This window comes from Rhinolophus hipposideros, assembly GCF_964194185.1.
Source record: "Rhinolophus hipposideros genome assembly, chromosome: 4".
Taxonomy (NCBI): domain Eukaryota; kingdom Metazoa; phylum Chordata; class Mammalia; order Chiroptera; family Rhinolophidae; genus Rhinolophus; species Rhinolophus hipposideros.
In genome coordinates, this window is record NC_138050.1 from 50,024,872 (window position 1) to 50,048,604 (window position 23,733).

A 23,733-nucleotide genomic window follows, 5' to 3' on the forward strand; every position below is an offset into this window, starting at 1 on the left:
CACAATCCTGCTGAGCTGTCCTGGCTGGCTCAGCACAGCACTGCAACCCGGATTCCTTGCTGGGATAACTGCCCTCCATAAACTGGCTCTAAAACTGATTACAGAGAAAATGTTTGCAAACCCCAGCACCTGGCGCATGATTCCAGCTCGATAGACACCCAAGCCAGCCGCTCTGCCAGGAGCACATTGCCCAGTGTCTCCTCGTCTCCTTCCACCTCAGGTCCCTCTCCTCACCATTTCCACTGCCTGAAATGCCTGACATCTCAGTCTGCCATTTGTTCCACCCATTGTTTAAGTCTGATGACTTTGTGCCACTCTGTTCATTGTGCAGATGGTATGCTGGCCTTCTGTCCTCACTCCCTCTCTGACTTTTTTAAAAAAAAATTTATGTTTTTACATTAGTTTCAGCTGTACAACCCAACATAATGATGAGACATTTGCACCCCTCACAAAGTGATAACCCCCCAAGAGTACTATCCCTCTGACATCGTATATAGCTGTTATAACCCCCTCTCTGATTAAACCCTTACCTTTCTACCTGCCTCCAAAAGATACTTTACCAATAATCTGAATTTATGTTTAAACTTCTAAAAATTGCCAACCAGACTTTTTGTCTGTCTTTATTTATTCCAGAAGCAGACCAAAAAGTAACTAAGTACCAAAGGTAACATTAATAGATGCCATCGATGAGCCTTTCATAAGTCACTGTACCCACATTACCTCATGCACGACTAAGTAAGGTGAAGAGGCATTATTATGCTCCTTTCACAGGTGAGGAACTTGAAGCGCACAGGCATAAGTCGCTTGCCCAGACTGCTAAGTTGCAGCGTTGGGAACACGAGTGCCACTGCATGAGGAGACTGGGCTGAGGATGCTGAGTGGACACACGCTTTGACCTCAGAGTGCTTCCTGGAGGGCATGGAGTCTAGCTTTAAGTACGGATTCCTAGAACAGAGGGAACCTGGACGATTCCTTGTCTAGCATGATACCCTTCAGGAGGCACTTCATATTTTTATGCAGATAGAAGACTTGTAGAGAAATGTGGGTTAGTACAAATCTTGGAGGAGGTGGCATTTGAGTCCATTCTCAAACCAATTCTTTGAAAGCTGTGGCTCTAGAATACTTTATTTCTCAAGAAATAGAAGCTGTCCCAGTACTGTGCCTTCCCACAGGCACATGCGTACCACATGCAGCCCCCTGGAATCCTGTGTGGTGTGATCACGGAGCCCTCAGGGCCCAGATAACAAGGAACGTACAGCGTGGGGTCAGGAGGCACCCAGCCCAGCCACAGAAACCCCTGGAGTTCAGGGTGTCTGCCCCTCACGGACAGGGCTGGCTACATACACAACATGGCCCAGTGCACAATGAAAACTCAGGATCCTTGTTCAAAAATTATGAAGAATTTCAAGATGGCAACAGCAGAGCATTAAACCGGGCCTAACGCCTTCTCAGCGCGGGGTATGTGGACCGCATGGGTTTCTGGTGTTTCTGGTGAACGTGAGGCTGCTCAGACACAACCTCGGTGCTTGGGAGACTCTCTTTGATTTAGAGTAAATACTCTGCCTGAGTATTTTATTGTAGGGCCCAGACTGCGTCATGGGAAGTGGTCCAAGTCAGCGCCATTAAACCATGCAGCTGCATGATGGCCGCCTTCCCACATCTTTGGGGGAGAGACACTGATTTGTGCTTTGAGTTTTGGTCCTAATAGAATATAATCCCCCCTCCCCTGTCACGTGAATCGCCTACAGAGCTGCAGGTCTGGAAACTTCCTGTGAGAGAGCAGGCTGGACAACTATCCTTTTGTGGTGTATTTATGCCCTGCAGTGCTCTGCTGAATCTAAGGAGGGGAGAGAAAGGGTGCTGGGGAGAGTTGAGAGGAGGCCAGCCCTTAAAAGACATTTTTAAAAATGAAGACAGCACTTGAAAACTGATCGGTGAAATTCAGGACAAGAGGAGGAGTTATTTTTCTTTGAAAGTTTAATCTTTATCTCAGGGTTTCTTCCTCCTCTAGACATCATTGGTGTGTATCTTTTCAATGTTTGAACAGAATGGCGGAACTCCTTATGCTTAGGCAAAGGTTCTAAGAAGTTAAGCCCTCTGCTTAGACCCCAGGAAGATGAGAACGTTTTTGTCTGTTGGTCCAGAGCCACACAATGGTGAGGGTTTCCCCATTGGTATTCCCAGGACTTCCCTGAACCACTTGCTGACAGGAATTCCCTATTTGAACCACGACTGTTTCCACTGGCTTGTCGCTGTGTCTGCCCTCTGATTGCTCCTCATTGTTCCTTGGACAGGGACAGCAGGTCCTCAGATAACATCGTTTTGTTCAACATTGTTTTATTATAATGTTGATGAGATGCTGTAGGAACTCAACTCCTGTTTATATCCGTCAGCCTATGGTAAAATTGGTTTTGTTATGTGTTGTTTCGCTTAAAGGCTCAGAACCTATTGAGTGCCTGCTGTGTACTGAGCAGTGGCCTGGGTGCTGGAGACACAGCCGTGAACCAAGACCAAGGCCCTGAGCTTACGTTTACCAGTGGTGGTTGCTGAAGACAGTCAGCAAACAGAAACAAATGCAACAGGATAATTTCAGAGAGTCTGGTTTATAGAGAAAATAAACCAGATGACAGAGTAGAGAGTGACAGGGGTGGGGAGGGCTGACATGGGCCGGGAGGGCCAGGACAATGGCGCTGAGAAATGGCATTGGAGCAGAGCCCAGTAGTGAGCCCGGAAAGGGTGACCCAGAAAGGGGGAACTGCAGTTGTCTAGCTGTGGAGACCTGTGAGTCTGGTGCATTGGGAAGGGCAGTATATAAGGGCATATGAGATTGGCAAGGCAGGCAGGGGCCAGGTCATGTGGGGCCTTTGCTGGCTAGAGGTTTCCTTGTGGATTTTATTCTAATTGCATTAGGGAGAATGCAGTTAAAACCACTGTAGGGCTTTAAATGGCAACATGCTGTGATCTGATGTACACTTGAGATTGCTCACTCCCAGCTAGGTTGCCCATTGAGAGCACCACTCCAGTTAGTGACTCAGCACGGGGTTGGGGAGGGGGGGGTAGAACCTCTAATAAGTGAACTCGAATAAGTGCACTCCATCTTGCCCAACATCACATGCTGTGCGCATGACCAAATCAGTTCCCACCAAGGGCTAAATTTCAATGAGCTCTTCAGATAGTGGCTTTCCGTGGTTTGCCAACTTTAAAGCCAATGTTAATAAGTGTTTATATAGCTCATTCTCCAGCTCACAAATCAGTTTGTTTCTGTCACACTGTCCCCAGCTGAAGGTCACTCTTGCTGGCAGTACATTCACTCAGCCCAATCCTGGGATGGCTACCTATTGCAATCCCCCCATTGTCTTTCTTTCTAAACCCCAACCCATTGTTTCTCCTGTTTGGAGCTTTCTCTTTCAGATTCTGTATATACCTTAGCCAAATGTTTGAAGTTTTGGATACTGACACTTCTCTTTGATTCCATTTTTATTCAGAAGCTTCGAGGACTTGTCTGTATCCTGGCCAGCAGAAAGGATATTAAGCCATTAGCTGCACCAGAAACAGTGTACCTGGTACGACAGGGACAAAACAAACCATTTTTTAAAAGATGACTCAGTGGAGATTTTCCCAGATTTTCCTGCCCTGAAAAACCTTTCCAGTTGATTCTGATGAAATTGTCTTGTCACTTGGGAGATATTGTTCTGAAGAAGAATTGGAGGGCATTGTGCTGGGGACCATACTAACCCACAAAACCTCTTTTGATCTTTATTTCCCTTAGGCAGTCCTGTTGTGTGCCAACAGTAGTACAAGCGACATCTATATGTAGGTTGGAGTGAAAATAAAATGGTTTCACAAGTTACGGGGTAAAAGAGTTTTTAAGTTCATCAGCCCTGTTGCAAGCCATTTGTCAAGTGCAATTTAATGTGGTATAGATAAAGGGAAACATCAGGGAGGTAGAATAGCAGTAATAGGATAAATGTTTGGATGTTAGAGCTGGAAGAGACCTTAGGGATGATTTAGCTCAAACTCCTCATGTATAGGAAAGGAAATAGAGGCTCTAAGAAGTGAGGGACCTGCCTAAGGCAAAAAAGCCAGCCAATGGTCAAGTTGGGACAAGACGCTGGTGTTCCCACCCACACACACTGTTTCTAATTAGCGGTGAACAGCACCAGATGTCCCAGACAAAACGCAGAAATCTGAGTGGATGGGGACCTCTGCAGCCTCCCTTCCCCTGCTTTCGTCGAGGCACCTATGTTAACTACAAGAATGAATCATGAAAAATAACTATTAAAGTAGGTCCCCAAACCATTCCCAGAATTACTTCAGCCAAAAATACATAAGCAATTAAAAAAAAAAAAAAAGTCTTGCTGCTTCAGCAAGTACATTGGAAATTTACTTGCAAAGTGGGAGATTGAGCGGGGCCAGGTTTTGCTTTTTAAAGACAGTCACTGCTTGGATGGCCTCTCGGCAGCCCTGCCGCCTGGCACCTCTGCTGACGCTTTTTGGAGCAGTTTGGTTTTAAAATAGTTTAAAGATGAATGGACAGAGTCTTTCTTCAGAACCTGGACTCTTAGTGCCCTTATCCTCAGCAAGCGAGAGTTTGCGGAGCCAGAGTCACACACTAAAGTCTTGGGTTTTCCTTTTATTCCCTGAGGGAGTCCTGTTTGTGCACAGTGCCAGGGCAGCTGAATTCTGAGTTGTTCTCTATCCCTTTTCTCAACTTCCTGAGCCCTTTGCTGGCTCCCTGCCCAGCCCTGTGTGAGGGGCCGAGGCCTCCAATTCTCGCTGGCACTGGTGTTGGGCCAGACACGTAGGTGGCTTTTCCATGGTACTGTTCAAAACCTTGCTCTCCGGTTTGCTTGTGTGTGTGTGTGTGTGTGTGTGTGTGTGTGTGTGTGTGTTTTCATGCCTACACCCTAGAAACATTCCAGCCAGAGGTGCCAAAAATTACAAGTCTCGTTTTGGGACTGGTGAGTTGCCTATTCCTAACCGTCAGAAAGGACTCAAATATATCTTCATTTCCCACACAGGGCTGTGGCTATTTAACATTGTTCAGATGAGGCTGTGAATGCTCTCTATTTATTGTTATCCATTTTGCCCTTCCCCATCAAACGACAGTGCTTTCCTTGCAGGTCATAAAGAAGGAAACTGGATTTTGGAGAGACTTTGGATTTGGGATGACATGTCAGTATCGGTCAGATTTCATCAATATAGGTAAGACCAATGGGCTTGCAACAAGTCTGCATCTCTACTGCCACCTAGAGGGCAGTGACAGGCCGTGAGGGAAGCGCAGCAGGTCCCAAGAAGGCTGGTGGCAAAGGTGGTGCTACTTCCTAAGAAAAGGCTGTGCCTGTCATCATGGACTTGAGGCTGGACCAAAAGGGGGCTTGAGAGTGTGCGGCACATTAGCCCCTATTGTCTCCACCAGCGCCGCTCAGTCACCCCAAATAAGGCATATAATCTGAGGGGAAAAGGCAGCTTGTTGCATAAAGGCAGCTTCTAAGCAAGCCCTCCAATGCTTCCTTCTTCCAACCTGGTCTGGCTCCTGCGCCCTCTCGTGTAGAACACTGTGGACCTCCACAAAGGAGGATACATTAAAGAAATAAGGACAACATGGGGAATTTTGGAAAATCACATATCCGAAACGATGCAGATTTCTCAGCTGAACCTTTGAAAATTTGAAATGCTTGAAGTGTCAAGCTCTAAGTGTACAATTACTGTCAACACGCACACGTACATACATGCGCGCGCGCACACACACACACACACACACACACGGGTCCCCAGTGCACAGAGAGGAAAGGTCCTTAGGATGCAGTTGAGACCAAGGCTCTCAGAGGCAAAGGGATCTCACAGTAAGTGGGGGACATGGTCAGGATGAGAACAGAGTGTCTTCTGTCCCCCTTGGAAATTCCACACCACCTTTCATGGTGGTACTTGCTCATGTGTCTCTGGAGGGACTAGAATTATGGCTTATGCATGACCCACAGTTATGAATGAACAGGTCAGAAACCTTGACCTGGGCTTAGGACTCAGGGTGGACTGTGCACCAGGCTAGGGTTGGGGAAGCTGCCCGCACACAGCCTGGAGTCTCCCATCTCCCTGGGGGCCTCCCAGAGCCTGCTCACCTTGCTCTCTCCTGGTCTGCCTCCTCCCACTCCGGCCTGAGGCCTAAAGCGTCTCTTTCTAAGATCAGTGCGTCTAGCTGCGCATCCCCAGGTTTTTGTTCAGAGGTGAGATGGTGGTCTACAGGGACTATAGAACCCTCACAGAAAGCAACAGATTAAGAAAAAACAAACAAACACTTGAAGTGAGTTCTCCTAAGAAGCAGCACAGCACCCAGGACATTGGTCTCTCAGTGGTGGGTGCCCTCCCTCAGATACTTGGTAGTGAGCGATGAATGTTCTTTGATTTCTCTAAGAAATAATCTTAAATGATTATGTGCATATCAAATTTCCCAAAATGACATATATTTTTAAAAATTTCTAGAGGAGATTTCCATTTCAAGGAACTCTGTTTCCTTGCTCTATGTACAGAGAAAGATTATTTTGTGATGAGGTATGTTTATCAAATTTACAATATTTTTTTCTAAAGACAGAGCACAGCTGTAATTGACAAACGTGGGAATGGCAGGCTGGGAAGCGTGCTCTTCCTCAATAAGCTCTTGCCGTGACATCAGAATGAATCTTTGGGTCACCTTGTACCCCAGTCATTCTTTGCAATCTTGTATTTATTTGTAAGCATTTTTCTTGAGCACCTTCTATGTAATTAATTGTAATGATACTGAAGAAAACAATAAATCAATTACAGCTAACCAAGTTACACTCCTATCTCATTTGGTTATTACACCTACTTCATTTCTGGATAAAGAAATCAAAATTCAAGAGAGGTAAGAGAACTGAGACTCAAATTCTAGACCCTTGATTCAGAATGGTACAGCTTTCTTCACCTGCAAGCCACTGAGGGGCCGCAGATCACTCATACACATAGCCAGTGGGTAGGGTGTGGTTTTCCCCATGTGTGTTCCCCCTGTCCTGTCCCTAGCCTCCATCAGAGCAGTGTAGCTTGGGGGCCACAGGGGACAGAGGGGCTGGCTATGTGATAACTCTTAGAAAAGATGTTGAGAATCACTTCACTGTTTCTTATAAGGGTTGGATAAATCGCCGAGGTGAGAAAGGAACAATGACAAAAAGAGACCAGTGTTTCTTTGATTCTACTTGGACACGGTGGGCTTTCGGTTAGGAAAAGACATGGGGCATCTCAGTTTACAAAGGTGAGGGTTTAGGGGGACATTCCTCACTCTGCAAAGGAGTCCATTATAAAGTGGCACAGATGTTCTGAGTAGAACTTCAGAACTGGCGGTGAGGCCAGTCCCTTTAACATGACTCATTTCACCAGCCTGTGGACACAGAGCTTTTCAGGGCCACTTTAGTCTCTGAAAGGAAGAGTGCTTTTAGGGGATATGATTTTTTTCATGCTGAGATTCTGTTTTATTCTTTCACGCTGCAAGCCTCTGGTTTATTCCATTTGGAATGGCAGGGGGAGGCCACATTGAAACCGAAACACATGAATTTTCACTTGGGGGTTTCAGGTTGAAAAGTCGGGGTGCTGTTGCAGCTCTTAATCTGAGACGAGGGCTGATCATTAGCATTGCTGATAGCTCTTGAAGGCAGGCAAATTGCAGGGATTCTGTCTGCAGTCTTGTTATCTCCAGGAGTTAGTGCAGGCTGCCATGCAGGTCCCCTGTGAGAATTTTGAGTGCTCTGACCCGGGTGGACATTCATGATCTGGAGGGGTGCTGAAACACATCTCCCCTACAAGCACCTTCTCATGTGAAGTTCTGTGCTGGTGCGGCTCGGGAAAGCAAGTGTAGACCAGGAGATGCAGGCACAGCATGATTCAGCTGCGTGTTCTCTCCTGACAGGTGGCTTTGATTTGGACATCAAAGGCTGGGGCGGAGAGGACGTGCATCTCTATCGCAAGTATCTCCACAGCAACCTCATCGTGGTTCGGACACCCGTGCGGGGACTCTTCCACCTCTGGCACGAGAAGCGCTGTGTGGACGAGCTGACCCCTGAGCAGTACAAGATGTGCATGCAGTCCAAGGCCATGAACGAGGCCTCCCACGGGCAATTGGGGATGCAGGTCTTCAGGCACGAGATAGAGGCTCACCTTCGCAAACAGAAACAGAAGACAAGCAACAAAAAAACATGAACTCCCCGGGACAGATTTGGGGAGATGTTTCAGTTTTCTCCTTTTTGCAATTACCAGACAAGTGGCTGCCACAAGGAAAAGATTTCCATAAAGGGCAAAAAAAAGAATTTGACTGATTAGAAAGAAGTTGGAGAGAACCTCCAATTTCTGCCTATTCGGCTTCTATGCAGCAGGAATTAAAATTCCCCACTTTCCCTACAGAGAAGCCCAAATGCCTCTCATGCAGTAGTCTGACAAAGGTTGAATGATTGTGAGACTCTAAGCCTAATGGCAGGAAGGTTTTACTGTGTTTGCAGCAAAGTGAGATCTGTTGTTTTCTATGCTTACTGAAATGTTCATAAAGAAGGCCAGTTATATAGAAGGTTCATTGGAATGAAAGGCAAGCCAATTTCTCCTCATACGAGTGATTATATAAATCAGTAGGGCTCTAGTGTCCTGGAATGCTGAAACATCAGATGGCAGACAAGGAGATCGTGTGAAATTCAAAGATCCCCTCACTGCGATCCTTGTGAGTATATTAAGCAGAACCAAATGGACTAAAAAAGAAAGAAAACTATAACTAGTGTGTCATTTCTCCTTATGATTAACCAAAAATAATCTGTTCGTTGTTTTGGTTGTAGTTTTAACCATCTTCATTTGTTAATTTTATTTAAAAACACACTTTTTTTTTTGCTTATGAGTTATATTTTGCTTATTTAATGACCAATTTGCAAGTCTCACTAAGAGATCACAAGTTAGCATATACTTTTATATTTTTAAAGAAGATACTTTCAGATACTTTATGAGAACTATCAGTTCAGAGCATCAGACTGATACCATATCAGACGGATACCCATCCCCAGAACGTGCCAAATGCTGATCCTGTCCGGCACTGAATGTCAGCGCTCCATCACATGGAAGGCGTGGTGTGGGGCTACTGATAGGTCAAGACGTAAACATACTTATCTGAAGAATATTTCCAAAGAGGAGCAACTGATCACTGGAGGGAAAGGAAAAGATACTTTTCACCTTAACAGAAAAAAGAACTCATTCAGACTGGTGGTATCTTCATTAATTCAAAAGTCAGAAAACATTTTCTCCTCAGGAGAACCGGGGACCACTTTCTTACCTGTTTAAAAAAATAACCAAAGTATACTGTGTGAACCAAACAATCGCTTTTCAAAGCAGGGTGCTCTTCCTGGCTTCTGGCTTCCATGAGAAGAACTGCGGGAAAATGTGTCTTGTGAGAGGTCACTCCATCTGCCGGAGGCTAGTGGGACGGAAGATTTTGCTACATGTTCACCCACCCCAGTCTAGGGGGAAGTAACTTTATTATTTTTTTAAATTAAGCAGTTCTACTCAGTCACCATGATGCTTCTGAAAATTGCATTTTATTAAAGTTTCCAGCTATTTAAAAAAAAAAAAAAATGCAGTTAACATTGAGTGGTTTCTACATTTATACGAAAATTTATTTATTAGCCAGCACCAGATGCATGAGCTAATTATCTCTCTGATTCCTTGTCTTCTGTTTGCCCACAGTCAACTCATTGTTTAAAGGCTTCAAGAACATTCAAGCTGTTGGTGTGTAAAAAAAAAAAAAAAAAAAAAAAAAAAAAGAATGCATTTGTATTGATTTGTACTGGTAGTTCATAAAATTTAATTAAAACACAGACATGAATGGAAGGTGGCATTGGACAGCTAATAAAATATGATTTGTGGTTATGATTTCTTCCTCGAGTAAGAATGCCATTTCTCTATTTCTTTAGTTTTTGGAAAACAGTCTTATGTATAAACCAGGGTTTCTCAGCCTCGGTACTATGTACATTTTGGGCTAGCTCATTCTTTGTTGTGGGCTAACCTGTGCACTGCAGGATATTTGCCGCATCCCTAGTCTCTACCCACTAGATGCCACGAACGTCTCTCACCCAGGCTGACAACCAAAATGTCTCCAGTCATTGCCAAATGTCCTCTGGAGGGCAACGCCACCCCTGGTTGAGAACTGCTGGTCTAGAGGGAGGAGAGAACCATAAAGAGAAAACCTGGCCATTAATACAATTTACTTGTCCTTTTAAGTTAGAAGTTAAAAATTATTTCTAAGCCCCCTTTCAAATCTAATTGTTTCATATTTTCACATTCAATGGTGATTTGGAGATTCAGGGCACATGTCTGGTCTTTCTTTCTACTGGTTATGGCTTTGTGGGACTGACCTGCACGCTTCTGCCCGTATTCTCCCAATGTCAGGAGGATGCATTTCCAACAAGGCTGGCAGCAGGGAGCAGCTGTTTTGACCACGGAGTTAGGCAGGTCTAAGCATCCACGGGTGACGCAGTCCCAGGCTGCACTCTGTGGGCTAGCTGGTCATTTGTGCTTGTTTAAATGGCGTATCACAGATGCCTGAGACAGTGGTTAAGAATTGGGTTTTACACGTTGCTGAGGGTAGCTGAAAAGAAGAGGAAACAGTGCAATATTAATCGTATTTCTTTCTTTTTAAATCTTAGACAAAACAGTTCTATCAAAAGGTAAGTGCCTTATTAAAGCCATGCAAGAAGGAATCTGTCTTAGTTTAGGCCGCTCTACCATAGACTGGGTGGCTTACACGACAAACAATGGTTTCCTAAAGTTCTGGAGGCTGGGAAAACCAAGGTCAAGGCTCCGGCAGATCCAGTGTCTGGTGAGGGCCCTTCTCCCTGTATCCTAAATGGCTGGGAGAAGACAGAGGCTACTTTCCTCCTGATCTTAAAAGGAAACTAATCTCATCATGGGGGCTCCACTCGAATGCTATAATTACCTCCCAAAGGCCCCACCCCCTAATACCATCACATTTGGGCTTCAACATAGAATTTTGCAAGAGCACATTCAGTCCATAGCAGGACCTACCCCTATATGCACCCCAAGACATATACAAAAGAAGGACTGGCGAAGGCCCCACTAAAACAGAATTAGGGGCTTGGAATTTAACCGTAGCCAGCAAAGGGAAGCTTAATGAACCTGAAGCTTGAAGGACCCAGTCACATTGCATCTTCTGAAGGGAGTATGCTGCTAAGGAAGCACTGAGTCTTAGGCTTGTGTTAGGTCCCTTGCAACTCTGCACCCTCCTGCTGTTCTTATTAGTAAATAGCCCCAGTCATCTCACTGGAGCTCACGTCTCCTCCAAGTAGCAGTGTGCAGACGCAGCCTTGTAAGAGCCAATTGTTAGCCCCTCTTCCCCCTCCTGACTAAGTAAGGGCAGGTTGGAAGCTTGAAGTCAACCATGGTGGGAGTATTAACACCATGGAAATTGGCAGTTGGCAAAGGTTACACACCAGGACTCGCCCCTCTCACCCTCCACCCCCCAACCCAGTTCCAGCCTGCTGTTAACTATTTACCAGCACACCACTGCCTCCGAGCCACATACCTGTTCTCCTTGGGCCAGTTTTGTCTCCAGTCGTCTCCTTTCTAGCCCCTCCTTTGTATTCATAAATGTGGCCAACTTGCTTCTCTCTACACATCAATGATGAAGATAAAATCAGTCCTCGGAATTTTCAGCAGGTACACAGAACGTCACACAGCCCTATTTTTAAGATTTTGCCTCAAGCAAATAGATATAATACACGATCCTGAAAAGTAAGAAAACAGTTACCGAGAACCTAATTTTAATACATTTTTTCTTAAGGAAAATCTTCCGATGCTGTCTTATCTTACCACAGTTCAGTGTGGTAGGAAATAATGGCTTTTCCAGCCAGACTGCTGGGTTCAAATTCCACTTGTTTCACTCGCAACCTCTATAATCTTACACCAGTCACTCAGTGTCGCTGTACCCCCTTCATTCAGGGTGAGGAATGCTACCACATCTATGTCATATGGTTGTTGTGAAGATTAAATGAGTGAATATTATGACGTCCTTAGGACACGTCAGGCACGTGGCAGGTATTCATGTCAACACCAAGTCCCCATGCCCAGCACCACTGGTGTTTCAGAAGGCTATTTTGTGTCACACACTAGAGATTATGAACCCATCATGTGTGCACTGTTGACCTTTATTTCTGTCATTCTGAAAACAATTTCAATCTATCCAAAGAAGGGTTACTAGGAATGTAAAATATAATGGATAATTTCTCCCTTATATTCCATGCTCAGTAATTTGGAGCTGATGACCCCCTGGGAAATGGAGAGGCGTTGGAGGTTTCTGAAGTAAGGATCATAACCAGATACCTTATGCGCAGAACACCAATCTTCTAAGGTAAGTGATATGGTTTCTTCCATTTTCCAGGTGCAGAAGACCAAGTCAGAAATGGTAAGGAACTGGCCCAGAGGCCCAGCATGAAAGCCGCTGGCTCTGGGCTCAGGCGTCATTGTCTCATCCCTGCCACCTCCAGGGGGCTTGAAGGTCATGGTGGGTGAAGCGGCAGGAGCTTTGGCCTGGGGTGGGTCCAGAGCCTGTCCTCTTGAGCCTCTGTTTCCCACTGTTTCTCTGCTCTCCAGCCCCACCAGAGGAATCTGCTGACAGTGAATGAAAACTTGTTAACACAGTGATCTAGGAACACAGAGGCAAGCTGGCCATTGCCGCCCTCCAGCTGCTGTGTAACTGCCAGCGGGTGAGGGATCTGAGGCGTTGGAAGCTGGCTCTCCAGCAAGATCCCAAGGCTTTAGACCTAGAAGCTGCCTTGAGTAGGAGGGAGACAGGTGGGAATATTTGCTTTTTGTAAAAGATTTGACATTGTTGGGAGTAAAACACACCCACCCATCTAAGGGACCCCCCCTTGGTGTCCCTTGGGGGGGTCCCTTCGATGGGCGGGTGTGTTTAACACCCATCAAATAACTGGCAGCTTTGTATGATCCATATTCTGATTAGCTTTATATTTGAATTCAAAGCTGTTTCTCCTGGCAGGACTCAGTGCTTTGTTATTGCTGCCAAAATCTATGGGGACGGTGCCATTTGGTTGGGGGGTTTGGGTGTTGGTTTTTTTAACACAGAAAATGCTCTCAGTCAGCAGAGGTGCTTTTCAAAATGTCTGTGCATTACTGATCCTTTGCACACGCCCTCTGAAGCAGTCAACCCCAGTGCCCTGGGGTATGTCTGCCTTGTCTGCTCTTCTAAGGGACGGGGCACAGGTGGCTGCCGGGGCGGAGAAGTGGGCATTGTGCTGACTCAGGGCTGTCTCTGCTCAACAGTCACTTAGAGGTTCAAGGAGAGCCAGGCCGCCTCTGTCCAGGACTCACCAGATGTCCTTTGGCCTGGCAGCTAGCTGTCCTGCCAGCTACCAAGTCCCCAGGTGAGATACTTGGTGAACTGGCCTGACTCTTCATCCACCTGAAAGTCAGACACCTTAGCTTTAAATGAGGGGAATAGAGTAGTTTCCAACCCCGCCACCAGCCCACTACAAAACCCCCTCCAACCCCAGCGTTTCAAGAATGCCAACAATAAACAGCACCTGGCCTGCTAAGATGTTAAACCCCATTTGAAAAGATTAAGAAAAATAAACAAAAGTTTAAAAATAAATAAGTGAAAATTAAAACCAAGCAGTAAAAGCCTCAAATTCAAAGAAAGGCTGAAAGAAAAAATGTGTACAACTACTTGTTCTTCTAATTATTAGCCTCACACGAAGCCATGACCAAATCACAGCCATAGCGTGTGGGGCTGTCAGGAATGGCAGGGAGTGGCTTGGTGGGGAAAGCCTTTCCTGCAGTTCCTGCGTACTGCTGAGAGCACCCGCAGAAGATACGGTGCTGGTCATGATGTGTGGTTGTTGGGGACAGTGCGTGGAGAGCTCCCGGGATCAGTTGGTTGGAAGACTACATGAAGGAGCATCCTTTCAACTGGAGAAAAGTAAAAGCTGTTTTAGACTGACAGAGCTTGCCCCATCCCTGGCAATCTGGCTTAGCATTGGCACTTCCTGACCTATGGCAGACAAGGCAGAGTTAATCCCAAAGAGACCTGGGTTTGTAATAAATCTTCTTGTCAAAAAGGTAGGAAAATACTTGGGGTTCTGAGATCAGGAATCCCAGAGCAACTGAATCAGTTTGTCAATGGCCAATGTGGGGGTAAAGACTGGTCACTGCTAACTTCGGGGCTGTCAAAATCAGACATTAAGAATGCCCTCTCCATGTCATTTCAAATCCCAACCAAGTGAGCCATTTCTCTGCAAGTCAACTGGCTAATATATTGTGTGATTCATCATTATATCCTTTACTCTTTAAAAGTTTCCCTTTTCCCCTTAAAATTCATCCCGGAAACTCTTAACAAAGGGGCAATTAGGCTGCATGGATCATTGGTTACGCAAGCTGAGTTGATAAACAGAGAGCATGGGGAGTGTGGATCCTGGCTTTGTTGGACCCACAATGCACTAGGAATAACTACCATTTGTGGTGAACTTTATATATGTCAGGCACTTCACATATTTCTTTTCTAAGCTACAGAACCCAATGGGTAACTTTAGTAACTCCTGTTTAAGAGCTAAAGAAGCTGACATTCAGACAGGCTTAGTATTTCTGTTGTTAAGATTCCACACAGCTGGTTAATAACGTAACCAGTATCTCACTCCAAACCTGATGGGCTCTCTCATTTTCAAATAATGTGTTTTTACCACACAATAAAAAGAGGGTACTTTTATCATTTAAGCCTCCTGATAGTTTTTTTAATCTGGGGCAGCAGTAGGAAGTCTAAAGATCTCTACATAGGAAGACAGGGAAGCATAGCAAGTCAACTGAAAAGAGAAGTACACTTGACCCTTGAACAATACATTTTGAGTTGCTCGGGTCCACTTATACGTGGATTTTTTTCAATAAATACTGTAAATTTATTTTCTCTTACGATTTTCTTGTTTCTTTTCTCTAACTTACTTTAAGAATACAGTATATATCTATAACATACAAAATATGTTAATTGACCGTTTATGTTATTGGTAAGGCTTCTAGCCCACAGGATATTAGTAGTTTTGGGGTGGAGTCAAAAGTTATACATGATTTTTGACTACATAGGGGGTCAGCACCTCTAACCCCCACACTGTTCAAAGGTCAACTGTACTAAAATCCATACAGGATGCAGTAAGAGCAGAATTGACACTGCAGAAAATGTAATCTGTGATAATGGAAAAGAGAGAGATGAGAAGTTCTCCTAAAATACAATGGAAAATGATGGAGAGATGAAAGCATGAGGATGTGATTACAAAAATGGAAGGCAAAGAAGGGGAATCTAAGTAAGACTTATAGCTACTCTTGAAGGAAAAGCACAGTTCAGACAGAAGCATTATTTAAAGATACAATTGTAGAAAACTTCTGTTCTAAAAGAAGACCTAAGCAATGCAGTCTGAAAGCATTTATTATATTCTTGACAAAAATGAAAGCAAACAGGCCCCACAGAGACACATTCAAGCATACTCTCCCTATCTGGTGTGTCTTCTCTACGCACCAAATGGCAGGAGTCCCAAGGTATGTATGTGTGAGGGCCATAACATCTGTTTGGGCTTTAGTGCATGCAGAAAGCTGCCTTGACAGAAAGTTGTAATTGCAAAAATTTAGGCCATGAATGTTTTTCTTTTCTTAATCTAAAAACAGATTTCATGCCACATTAGCACATGCCATTACCTTACACTAAAAGGATGGTTTATTCCAAAATGTTGGTTCAGATAGGCAATTTTTGATATAAATGGTGTTGAGATATTTTGAGTGCCCTGTCCGTGCCCCATTTTCACTTTTTCTCCTTTTTCTTCTTATCTGCCCCTGTGTTTTTCCTCTTCTTAGTGTAAGGTTTCAGCCTACTAATTCTTTGTGTCATTGCTTAGCACTGCTGGTGACACTGAGGGACCAAGGGAATTTTTTGTGCATCCTACTGCAGGAGGGTAGGCCAGGAGACCAGAACCAGGGGCCTTACGTGTGACCTGATAGAGTTTTGATGGGTATGTGAGGGCCTTGCAGTTGGGAGGTGGCAGCCAGAGAGTCTGGGATGAGTGTAAGAGTAGATTTCAGAATCTCATTGAGGGAGCTGAGGGAGAGAAGAATCAATATGATCAGAGAATGGCATTTGCTCACAGTCCCAAAGGAGTTCCTGGGATTGGGGAACACGACATAGCATGAGGGGAACATCCCAGACCAAGACGCCTTGGGCAGGCAGGTCATGGTTCTGGGCTTGTTGAGGCAACAGAAGGGGGCACCAGGGTCAGGGTTTGGACTGCATTGCCTTAGGCCATAACTGGGGTCAGATACAGAGAGACTGAGTCTAATAGCAGAGCAAGGATGAGAATTCAGGCCTCTTCAACCCCATTTAGTTGTAACCAATTTCTGAATCCTGTAATCCATTCTGCTTCCCTAAGATTTTCAAGTATTACTTCTCACCATCATATCATCAAACATTGAACAGTTTATTCTTCTGAGTGTCAATAACCAATAGGATAAAATAGTATAGAACTCAAATCGGCTTTTCCTTGTACTGTTAGGTTAATTCAGTCAGGCCATTTCCTGTTTTCTAAGTCTTCCTCCAGTAGAATGTCACTTAGTGTGGCTATATCTGGATGTAACTGTACTTATTTACTCCAAAATAATTTTAGGCAGAGGGTGATGCTGGAATCTTATAGGTCTTCATAATTATTAGTGACTATACGGTACTTTTCTATTCATTTCAAAACATTAAGATTTCAGAGCTAGATGAAAATAGTAAAAACCACCTAATTAAAATAGCATATTTTATTATAAGTGAAAAATGAGGGTCAGAGAGGTAAAAGGACCTGTCCAAGGTCCCATAGCTAATGGTGGGAAGAAATGGGAACAGAATAGAAGCTTCTGACTTCCTGACTTGTGCTATCTGCGCAATTCTATGTCATGACTGTTGAATCATATGACTGTTGAAACAAAAGCTGAGAGACAGATTCCCTTAGAAAATTGTAATTGACAGTTGTCCCTCAGACAATAAAAACCACCTGGAACATTTCAATGATCTGTGTTGAAAAACTTTCTCATTAAAGCACACATACACACCCATGAACACTCACATGCATACATGTGCACACACGAACCCTGCCCTCTGCCCTGGCTCCATTTTATACTATCAATGAGTATTTTACACAACCAACAACCTCATGAACAAACTGCTGCCACCTTCTGCTTCCTTTAAAAGAATGCTAGCACAGGGAGTTAGGCCTGAAGTGTGAGTAAATCTCCATCTTTCCAGAAGAGTGATCTCAATGCCTCCTTGGTCAGGCTGTCTCCCTTACTGGGGCTGGAGGTTGGATTTGGGGTGCAGTGGAGCATAAGATTCCTGACTGAGCAAATCTTCACCCCAGAGATGAATGGAGCCAGTGGGAGGTTATTCTCATTCCTGATTTTTCCTTCATTATGAGGAGGGTGGAATCTACATCAACAAATGGTGTATAATGCACATCAGGTTCTATAATTACATAAACTTCTGTATTAGTTTCCTAGAGCTGCTGTAACAAATTACCATAAACTCGGTGGCTTAAGACAACATAAATTTATTTTCTCATAGTTCTGGAAGCTAGAAGTCTGAAAACCAGATGCCGGTGGGGCCACGTCCCTTCTATGGCCCTGGGGAGAATCTGTAACATTCCGCTCTCTGGGTTTCTTGTGGCTGCCAGCGATCCTTGGCGTTCCCTGGCTGGCAGCTGCATCGCCCCAATCTCTGCTCTGCAGTCCCATGGTCTTCTCCCCTCCGCATGTGTGTCTCTGTTTCCAAATCCCTTTGTCCTTATAAGGATGCCAGTCACAGATTAAGACCCCCCACACACACACATACACTCAAGTATGACCTCATCTTAACTTGTTACATCTGCAAAGACTCAATTTCCAAATAATGTCACATTCACATGTATGGGCATTAGGACTTCAACAACCTTTTTGGGGGACACAATTCTACCCACAAGAAGTAGTATCCACACAGCTCACTATTCTGTTCTTGTCTGTCACCGCTAATAAGTAACACCTCACGAGAGCATGTGCTCCCTCCTTGGGGTGCCCTTGGTAGGGCCAAAGTAGGCAGGGCAAGTGGGGTTCTGCTTCTCCAGAATGAGGAAACAAGCTCATCGATGCTTTCTCACTCTCTTGCAATCCATAGTATTTTTGTACATGTTAAGCCTCTCATCTTACATTGTAAAACTTATTCAATTTACATTCCCAACTTTGTTTTTGTACGTCTCTTAACATCCTGGCTCCAACAAGCACAGTAAGTGAAGTGTGTTTGGAGGGTCATCTCAGCCATCAGTAAAAGCTTTTTTCCAGCTTCACAAAGCCAGCATGGAACTTCATATAAACAGGCCCCCGAGGCTTTTGAGATGATGCCAACAGGGAGTGTAAAGGTCATGAAATAGTTCCCATGAGCTACTGGTTTCTGAAGTACACCTTCATTCCTAAAAGGTTTCAATTTCTTCTTTGTCCATTTTATCTTCCATCCATTATTAAGGTTGTGTCCTTCATTTTAGGCAGTTGCTGAAATTAGGACTCATCTCCCTTTACTTTTGGAATGCATACAATGCAGAGGTCATTTCCTCTTCGCATTAAACTCCAGTATTTGTGCAGAAGAGAGATTTCCATAGGATCCCAAGGATACTTTCAGTTGATCAGTATTGGCTCTACTGCAGGGTGATTTTTGGCTTCACACACAAATGTGCATTTCAGCAGTGTTTGTCGAGAGGAAAGCCCAGCTGGAGGCTGTGGGATGATACGATCCGGCTGTCACTCGAAGAGCTCCAGGTAGTCGGGAGGCTGGTCCTGCTGACCACAGGGGTACAGAAGGAGCTCTTTCCCGAGGGAAGTGATGGGTTCCTCCTGTGAATCAGACAGCACAGGTCAGGCTGGGCAGGCTGGTAAGATGGTACACATAATGATGTCGTGCCCTTCTTATCTCCTCAGACGACATAACTTCCTGCCTACCCTGGACTGACACACAGCTTTATTGGTTTATGACAATTTTAAAAAAGGTATTCCTCATCCACAAACTGTCATGTACGCTCCCCCCCATGCTTGCATTCTAACTTAAGAGTGTTCTCAGACGTGATCCCTATATGCACACGTTTTTTAGCATCTCCTACATGCTCTGCCCCAGTGGGGTTTCCCTGCGTATTTGAGGAGGAACTGGGCTCAATGATAAAGGAAATGCAATTCATAATCTTGATTATCCATTGGAATTATCAAAGACTAATCCCCCACTACGTGTCTCAATCGTTTTTCTTGTAATTGCCTTTCATTGTCAGAGCTGCTGCAGGACAACGGGTCACAGAGCAAATTCAGTGTGTGCAGCCGCTCACCTTGTGATATTGCACCAACTCGGCCAGGGTGGCGTGCTGAAGCTGGTCCACACCCAAGAAGCTGTAGGAGTCCGTAGAGGCATCGATGAGGAAATGTTTGCAGCCGTCCTCAGACAGGTAGGACAGAGCATAGCCTTTGATCTTTTCACTGACTCGGATCAGAAAACTGCCCGGCACACATGTGCTCAGAAGGTCGTTTGCTCTCTTTACTGTGAGAATCCCTGTGCAAAAGAAAAGCAGGTATTTCAGCCAAATCATTTCCAAAACTCTCTCTGTTAAACATAGCTGTGTGGATCAAGTTTCGGGAAAGTAAGTGCAACTTTATGTCCATTTGGGACTTCTTAGGACTACAGTAAAATATCATTCATCTTCTGGCATTTGGTGACTGGGCAGGGAAAGTTACATAAACAAATGGATAGTATACACGAGAGCATAAATGTTTAACCCTCAGGAGAACACATTTCCATGTATTACCCAGTGATAACAACACAGGGGTTAGATGGCTTCTCAGTCTGGTTGGACCCTTGGCAGTTAACCTGGGATTATTAGATCTGGAAGGGGACTTCAAGATGCCCTCAATTTACTCACGAGAACTACATGGCCTAGGGAATGATCCTACTTGGTCTAGAACAGTGGTTCTCAACCAGGACAGTGTCTGAGAGAATTTTAGGGTGTCATGGGTGGGGGGCATCAGTGCTATTAACATCCAGTACATAAAGGCCAGGTATGCTTCTAAACATCCTACAGTACACAGGACAGCCTCACACTACAGAGAATTATCCAACCCAGAATACCAATAGTGCTGGAGTTGAGAAACTCTGGTCTAGGAGTCAGCAAGTCAGTAACAGAACCAGGATGGACGCAGGTTCTTCAAAGTACCCTCCACTGTGGCTATTCCTAAATGATGCTCATTGGCATAAAATAATAAAAGTGTGTGTCTCTTTATACACTGGGGATGTCAAAATAATGTATATAAGTGGACACTTTGGTTAACGTTGCTCAAGCAGTAGTTTGCTGTAATCAGAAGTGTCTGGACGCTGATGGTTACCACTTTGAGCACCTCTTGTGGTTGGGGGGGGTCGGGCGTGACTTATGTTCATCTTTTGTTATCAGTATGTATTATTACAATTTTAATAGTTTTTCCTTTCTTAACAAGTGTATATTTTTTTTGGTACTCTCTGTATATATACATATATCTTCATATATATTCAAAAGAATTAAACTTTTCATACACACACACACACACACACACACACACACACACACACACCCAGGGACTGCACATGTGTGTCTGTGTATATACAGAGGGTGTCAAAAAATGTATATACATTTTAAAGGAAAAACTGTATTAAAATTGTAATACTCAATATATGCCGTTAACAAAAGATGAATATGTCATGTGCATACGTTTTTTGGCACCCTTGGTACACACACACACACACAGAGATATTTGTGGAGCTATATATCTTCATATATAGATATCTCTTCATATATGTGTGTGTGTATTTGTGCGTCTGTGTATTTGTGTGTGTGTGTGTGTGTGTGCGTGTGTGTGTGTGGTTTAGGTGCCTCATGAATTCATGCTAATCCAGACCAGACTTTTCCCCAATTAGTCAAAACTCATTAGGTTTGGTTCATATTCCAGATTTCCCTTCTATTCCTATTGTAATGCTTCAGATGAATGAGCAATGTTATAAAACATATAGAAAGTGCACAAACACATCCTGAGAAGATGGGGAAGGTGTGGGATTATTCAGAGAGCTGTGATTTGGGAGGGAGCAGCATCTTTGGGAAAAAGAACCTCATGTTCTTTTTCATTTCAGCAGACAGAAGCCCCTGCCTTCTCCCACAACTGACACTTAGTATCTTATTATTAGGAATAAAAAGAGCATCCTGCTGAAAAGGCAAAGGATCATCATAGCCCTTTAGTCTTGTTGTTAATAAAGTTAATTGAGTTGAACCCTAACTATCCAGAGTAAAACATAAAGTAAAACCATTTCTATTTTCTCTTTTGTAAGTAGACCTTTAATAAAGGATTTAAAAACATCACCTCTTCTCCCCTAGCCAAGACCAACAACCGGTCCTTCTCCTGCCTTCTCTTCTCCCACGCATCAGTCAGGAGGCCCCAGCGTCTGCACCTTAAAGTTGCAGTGCATGAGGTTCAACCCCAGAGAGTTGCCGGGGTAAGAACTGGGGCTGGTGAAAAGGCTTGGCAGTCCCCCCCCCCCCCCCCCCCGGCAGGACTTGTCCCTGAAATATAAGAACGACTTATGGCCTCCCTTCTAGGGCTACCATCTCTACTGCATTCACGCCCAGCAGGGTTAGTGGTGCTTACGCGTGAGCGCCGTCACATCTGATAGCCTTTCTGCCCTTTCCCTGATGAGACCCAGCTGCTGGAAACTGCGGGCATCGTGGATGCTGAGCTGGCCTGTTGGGTCAGCTGCACTGTCTGCTTAGGTGCTCAAAGGATATCGGGAGATGCTCCGACAGATACAGGCTGCGGCTTCTGTTTGCCTGTTTTATCTTTCTAAACACATCTGATCCCACTGATACATTACAGACAACAACTGTAATTTGAAACAAGGCAACAGGTAACCAGCCGGCCCAGGGACTGCACATGACGAAGGCGTGAAGACTCTGGACTTGACTGTGAAACCTAGGATATCCTTCACTGACACTGAAAAGTCCCCTTCAGAGCCGAGGGGCTGAGAAACCAGGAGGGAAGCAGAAGCAGCATTCTGGAAAAAGGTTTCTCTCCCTTCCCAGACTTACTAACAGGCTGACTGTGTAATCCCAAGGGACTTCAACAGATGGGGCAGATGTTATACTTTATAACATCTGGATGTTATCCAGCTGGATTTGGATTCCTAAAATGACAACTATTCTGGAAAATTATAACCAAACTGGGGTTAAGGTCAAATTCCTTTTAAAATCAGGTCATATAGTAGCTGTAAATCAAACTGCCTGAAGCCTGTCAATCTGTAATTACTACCCATGACACCGGATCTTGGCACCATCTAATCTCCAGAGATCCAGAACATGATAAAATGATTTTGTGGCAAATCACAGGTCATAACGGAGATGCCTTGCACACAGTGGTACTGACAGCGGGTTCAGAAGGTAAGTGCTATTGAGGCTAGGCTTCGTTCTTTCTGCTTTAAACAGATTTTTTTTTTTTTAAAGAAGCTTGAGAGACAATTTCCACACTATAAAATTCAACAATATTAAGTACGATTTGATTGGTTTTGACAAATGTACAGTTGGGTAACTACCACCACAATCGTAATATAGATTGCATCTCTATTACCCCAAATGCTTGTGGCCTTGAGGTATTTTATTAAAGATTAGAATATTAACTATCTGCTTTTTGGAATTCTACTTGGGAGTGAGCAAAACAGCGCCCAGACAAAAGCCTGCTTTTTCCTTATTCTCCCAGGTGGGGATAGGACAAAATGTGTACTGAGTGAAGTCTCCTTGACACTTCTACTTCACCAGACTGTGAGATTTAGTGAACTAATTCATTTATTGGACAAACAAATCTCAGTGGTATTATATTGTTCGCTAAATTAAATCTCACAAGTGAAATAAAAAGCATGATATGAGCATTCCCAGTATGTCAGTATGTCAGTTGTCAGATACGCGGTGGCATTAGAGTTAAGTAGACCTGGGCCTGAATGTTGGCTCGGCCACCACCAGCAGTAGAAGCCTGGGAAAGAACTTAACATCTTAGTTCCTAGGTTCTTATTTTATAAAGTGGGAATAAAAATTACTTCCTTTAAAGTGCTCAAGCTAATGCTTGGCACATAGTAGGCCCTCAAAAAATTACCACTCCAACAGAATCTTCTGACAGACAATTAGAATTAATAAGAGACTTGAACAGTGTCACTGGATTCAAGATCACTATATAAAAAGATAATTTCTTTACACTACCAACAACTACTTATATAATTAAAAAAAATCCTTTTCCAAATAGAAGCAAAAACACTGTAAGTGCATGGGACTAAATACAGTTTGATTTTTTTTTTGTAAAGGTGTACATTCTGTATGGGGAATTTATTTAATGATTTAAAAAGAAATATAAGGAAAAATTTATCATGTTCATGGATGGAAAGATACAATAACATAAAGATGGAGAGCAATTATCTCTCCAAATGAATCTACAAATTCAATGCATTTCCACTAAAAATCCCCACAAAGGTTTTAAAACCTGACATGTCGCCCCTACAAGCTATGTGAGCATATAAGGGGGCAAAATGAGTTAAGACAATTTCTAAGAAGTCGGAGGAGGGAGAAATTGCCCTCCTAGATATAAAGAATT

At 44.1% G+C, this 23,733-nt stretch overlaps 2 protein-coding genes across 8 annotated transcripts in view; one reads left to right on the forward strand and one right to left on the reverse strand.

Moving 5' to 3' along the window:
- CSGALNACT1 (chondroitin sulfate N-acetylgalactosaminyltransferase 1) overlaps window positions 1-9,917 on the forward strand; it is a 299,253-nt gene extending 289,336 nt beyond the window's left edge. For all 6 annotated transcript variants that reach the window (XM_081045538.1, XM_081045539.1, XM_081045537.1 and 3 more), the window contains 2 exons: window positions 5,124-5,205; window positions 7,916-9,917. In XM_081045538.1, coding sequence (XP_080901664.1) covers window positions 5,124-5,205; window positions 7,916-8,205 — 372 coding nt within the window. In that variant the 3' untranslated portion in view covers window positions 8,206-9,917. The remainder of the gene's footprint in view (window positions 1-5,123; window positions 5,206-7,915) is intronic.
- Window positions 9,918-16,830: 6,913 nt separating this feature from the next.
- The window catches only part of SH2D4A (SH2 domain containing 4A), a 55,380-nt gene continuing 48,477 nt past the window's right edge, over window positions 16,831-23,733 (reverse strand). For both annotated transcript variants that reach the window (XM_081045992.1, XM_081045991.1), the window contains 2 exons: window positions 19,416-19,636; window positions 16,831-18,936 (listed from right to left, as the gene is read on the reverse strand). In XM_081045992.1, the coding sequence (XP_080902118.1) occupies window positions 18,844-18,936; window positions 19,416-19,636 (314 nt within the window). In that variant the 3' untranslated portion in view covers window positions 16,831-18,843. The remainder of the gene's footprint in view (window positions 18,937-19,415; window positions 19,637-23,733) is intronic.